This window comes from Penaeus vannamei, chromosome 5, assembly GCF_042767895.1.
Source record: "Penaeus vannamei isolate JL-2024 chromosome 5, ASM4276789v1, whole genome shotgun sequence".
NCBI classification, from domain to species: domain Eukaryota; kingdom Metazoa; phylum Arthropoda; class Malacostraca; order Decapoda; family Penaeidae; genus Penaeus; species Penaeus vannamei.
The window spans coordinates 1,000,242-1,005,241 of NC_091553.1; the positions used below are offsets into that span (position 1 = coordinate 1,000,242).

The following is a 5,000-nucleotide window of genomic DNA, read 5'->3' on the forward strand; positions in this document are numbered from 1 at the left end:
CATCAATAAATCTAGTTTGTACATTGTGGGTTTTTCTTCCATATTATCAACATGGTATTGTGTTTTTTCATTGCAACAACTTACAAGTTATCTTATGGTATGTGCATTAGCTATGATAGCACACTTTATGTATACTGGGCACATTTTCAAATATCTTTTCTGGCATCTGTGACAAGCAGAAAAGTTAAAAGCAATGACATTATGAGATTATAATTTATTATCATTACCATCTATTATCACCATTAATTTCATTTATATCTTAAAAATGAATAAATAGACATAAAATTATAGACAGATGGGTTGATAGATATAAAAAGATAGGTACATATAGAAACAGATAGATTAGGAGATAGAGAGAGAGGGATAGCCTGGATAGATAGATAAATACACAAACATTCAAATAGTCATAGCTTAAACTCTTCTGAAACAAATATTAACTACTGATGTAAATAATAATAAGAGATAGAATTTCATAAACTTTCCAGACTATAATCAGTTATATATGAGTAAAATCTGATGATTAACTTAATATATATTATAGACACCCTACTACTAAAATTTGATTCAGTTCTACCGAAAACAAATTTTCTCTGAAATTAGCCAAAGTCAATTCAAACTCCAGGTATTTGTATAAATGTAATCAAGTGAATCACACCGATTCACACAAATTTGACACTTTCCTTAACATTATCATTTCCTAAGCATATATGAAATATCCTAATTTCACTGATCCCTTTTGGAATTTACTCACATTACAAGGCCTGTTTTTTTCCATTTAGAGGGATATACTTTAATGTACTCTAAATTCCAAAAACAAATATAGAGCTAAATAACACAAGACTCCAGGTAGAAAACCCTTCACCACATCCGACCTATACTTACAGTGTAAAACTCTGCAACCTGCTTCACATTCTCTGGGTCATCAGCACGAGCCAAAGCAGCAAGACCATCTGGGTATAGTTTGCCGCACTGAGGATACAACTTCTTACGGTCTTCATTGGTCAGTTCTGTTCCGAAGCTGTTAAGGGTGATGATGAAAGCACGACGATCTGCCTCAAACTGTAGAGAGGATGTTCACAATGATCATGAGCAATAAGGGCAGTAATAATTGAACATGTACATAAATCCAAAGAAGAAACATACTCAAATTCTTATTCTCTAGCTCCATCAATATAAAGCACATACATATTCTGAATTTTCTAACCCATATCTCATTTAGCTATAAAATCATTAAGCTCCAAAAAAGTCTGAAATACGACATCCCAAAATGAGAAATGCAACCTTATCAGTTTGTATAACAATGAAAGTCAAATCCAGTTCTACTTACAGCAAGGATCTCGCACATCACTTCAGCAGTAGTGCCTCCCAAGGACTTGCAGTAGTTGTAGAAGGACTCCAGATAGGCTTTGTATAGGGTGTTACGGATGATCTCAATGTTCAGCTCATCCAGATCCTGCTCACTGACACACTCTCCGAAGAAGTCAGCTGCAAAGTTTAATTAATCATTTAACTCACAGTGAAATTGCTAGAAAACAAACACATCTGCAAATATATGACGTAAATTCAAACTGTTTTTAGATTGTTACACAAAATATAATCTACACCAACTTAAGGATGTCACAAAATCCTTTCAAAACAATTTTTGCCATGATCTAATCAACCACATCCATTCTAAGAAACTATCCAAAAACTAATCCCTATCACAAAATACTGAAATCTACCCTTCAAATTCTTCTATCTATCCAGCTGTAATCCTGTCCTCTTCCTCCTTTACTTTCTAAACCTCTTTCTCCAACCTTAACTTACCAAGAGGAGTGTCCACAAGAACAGCATTGTACAGCTCAGAGCTGGTGGAAGCCACATTGATGGCTTCAATCTGCTCGAAGGTGCCGAGGGGATGGCACTTGGGCATCAGCTCAGAAATTGGGCGCTGGTGGAGAGCGCCTGTGATCAGCAGCACAATGTTGTCGATCATGTACCTTAAAAAGGAAAAGAAAAGAAAAGAAAAATTATATGAATAAATAAATTCCATTAGAGATTAATGAACTGGTCATAACAAATATGAATGTGTTTATGAATAAAGATATAATAATAAAGAAATAAATTAACTAAATCATAATCTATAACAAAAATATCAAACAAATGATAATCTTAAATGCAAATAAAAAGTCATTGATAAACAATGAACATTTTCATAATTGCAAACCAAAATCTATCCTCTATCCTCTATTATCTATTTTCCTACTGTTCTTCACTCAAATAAATCATAATCCTAGCCCAAAGCAAGAGTTTTATCTACAATAAACATTACTAACCCATAGGTAATATAATCAAGGAAGGTTCCTAGAGGTTCCACAGCATGGTTACGCATGTGCTGGAATTCTGTCACCAACTTGTCCCTCAGCTTATCGTCAATGACAGAGACCTGGAGTGGCGAGGCCTCGTTGGCCAGGAAGTTGCCATAATCTGTGCTCTGCAAGTGGAGTTTCAAATCTGTGGACAGAAAAATAAATGTTCCAATGTGAATTCAGATTTTTGTAGCTCTATATCCCAAAACTGAACGATATTTCAGTAACTCCTTTTTTACTCGTGTTCAAAAAATACGCTATCATCTAACAGCATCTTGAAAATAAAACACCAAAATATCCATATACTAGATGAATAAACAAAAGCAGGATATCACTCACCATCAAGAGTCTCACACTGCACCAGGTTCAAATAATCCGTCTGTTTGAGGATACCATTTTTGAAGCCCCTGCACAGGCCCTCCAAGTAACCACAGTCGATGTTAAAGACGCTATCCAGCATGTTGACCTTTCATAAAAGAAGAAAAATGTTAGTGTATAACATCATTAATCCAAATTATGCTATTGTATCACCTTAACAGCATGCCTAGTGTTGACAAAAAATTATCAATACCAACATCAATAATAATAATAATAATAATAATAATAATGATAATAATAATAATAATGACAATGATAGCAATAATAATAATAATAATAATAACAACAATACCAATAATGATGATGATGATGATAATGATGATGACAATAACAATGATAATGATAAAGATGAAGATATGGACAAACGGATATTATCATAATCATTATCATTACTATAATTTTTACTGTCATTATCATCACTAATACTATAAGCAAATTTTACCCTGTACTACATGGCTTTGGGTAACAAACTATACAGTAAATATACACTGATAAAATGTATCAACATATCACCACAGTCTACAGGCCAAATTATCAAAACTGCTTGTTCCCACTACCTTGGCACTAAATTTTTTCATGACAGCTTGTTCACGTTACATGGCCCTTAATTCAGCCATGTTTTTTTTGACATGATGTTCCTGTAACCTGGATCCCAAGGATTAAAATATCAAGAATGTGGGAAATTTTATTTTATTTCTACTGAACAACAATACCCATCTTTGGTATTCAATTATTTTTACTTCAATAAAGTACACCTAAAGCTGATACTTTAATAGAAATACTTTTAAAAAAAGGGTAAATATTCAGAATATCTTCGAATAACCAATCATGAGGATATTGGTATCAATGGATTCTTCTCACTTTCTACTACCCAGATATATAGAAACTGTGCTGCAGAACCTCCTCTCCCAATAACCACAATCTCAGCCTCTATAGCAGGAGAGGGCATGAATGGTACCAGGGGAACTGTGGGGTAAAATATGAATAACTGACAGAGAATTGGTCAAATACAGTGGGCTGTACCTCTGCAACCTCTATTGCCCTGGTCAATGAGGAATCCTCCAAGTATGTATGGCAGGATAAATCGTAAAACAGACTCAGTATCCCACAGTTCGCTCGTATGTTCTATCGTGCTATGAAAACATGAAGGATTCTTTGTCTTCCATTGTAGTTATTGGACCCCTAGGAGGGGATCACATGGGTCACAGCCCCCTACATTAGACAATATAATGAATTAGTCTGTGTATATCATTCATATTTTACCCATAATTACCCTGGTTAGGAGGGTTCCAAAGTAAATGTCCTACATATTTGGGTAGTAGAGAGTAGTTGAAATTGGTCATGCGAAAGTATACTGAATATTTGGCACAGACTGTTTTATATTAACAAGACCATGCATAGTTAGAAAACATGGGTAAATGCATACAAAAGGACTGCACCGACGTGGAGAAAATTGAATATCATAGCATTGTAGGAACTAAAAACCTGCATTCATTAATATTAATATCAATCTAAAGAAGCCATCTGATTCAAGTTAAATGACGAAAATGTGGCGCAGGGAATACTGCGCAGACTAATTCACCGCGTGCTTCCAATGACCAAGTCCAGTCCTCCTCACCCCGCAAATATCTTAGCTATGCCGTAACCCAAAATAAACTGTCACCACATATAGCTTGTGACTTCACGACCAATCATGGTTAATCTCTTAGAAATATGCTATATTAATAACGTATTTCTGTATTCTAATGGAATTATACCAAAATATGTATCATTAAATGTTCATTCCTTAAATATATGATATGAAAAGGAAGTACCTGGACCGAGAGGGAGTTGAGGGGCAGAGACCCCGATAGACAAATACAGTGACAGGGATTGGATTCAGGGGCGGAGCCCCCAGGCTAGGAGGGTTTTTCCTTCATATAGTGGAAGTTTGCCCATTTATAATGGGGTTCACTCACTCACTTGTCCACAAAACAGAGTATTGAATAATCTGTGGCTGAATCTCGTCTTCATTTTACTACTTAGTGTTTTCTTTCTCATATGAAATAATATTCTTGGCTTGGGTTTTTAATTTTCCACTTTCACTTTCTTTTTGAAATACCTGCCTTGAGCTAATCCCCCCCCAACCCCAGATTCACCAGAAAATCCTCCAATATAATTGGCTGGAGTTTGGGACATAGTCTCAGTCGGGTGCAGTCCTGTTGTAAACCTTTACCGAAAAAGACTGAGGGAAGCATCAGCTTCAAGTCGAGTAATTAAACTAAGCATTCTTAT

At 35.2% G+C, this 5,000-nt stretch overlaps 1 protein-coding gene across 1 annotated transcript in view; it reads right to left on the minus strand.

Annotated features, from left to right (window-relative positions):
- The window catches only part of VhaAC39-1 (V-type proton ATPase subunit VhaAC39-1), a 7,434-nt gene that overhangs the window by 1,828 nt on the left and 606 nt on the right, over positions 1-5,000 (minus strand). The window contains exons 2-6 of the mRNA XM_027366621.2: positions 2,688-2,814; positions 2,316-2,493; positions 1,807-1,979; positions 1,328-1,485; positions 883-1,059 (exon numbers count right to left, since the gene is read on the minus strand). Coding sequence (XP_027222422.1) covers positions 883-1,059; positions 1,328-1,485; positions 1,807-1,979; positions 2,316-2,493; positions 2,688-2,808 — 807 coding nt within the window. The 5' untranslated portion in view covers positions 2,809-2,814. The remainder of the gene's footprint in view (positions 1-882; positions 1,060-1,327; positions 1,486-1,806; positions 1,980-2,315; positions 2,494-2,687; positions 2,815-5,000) is intronic.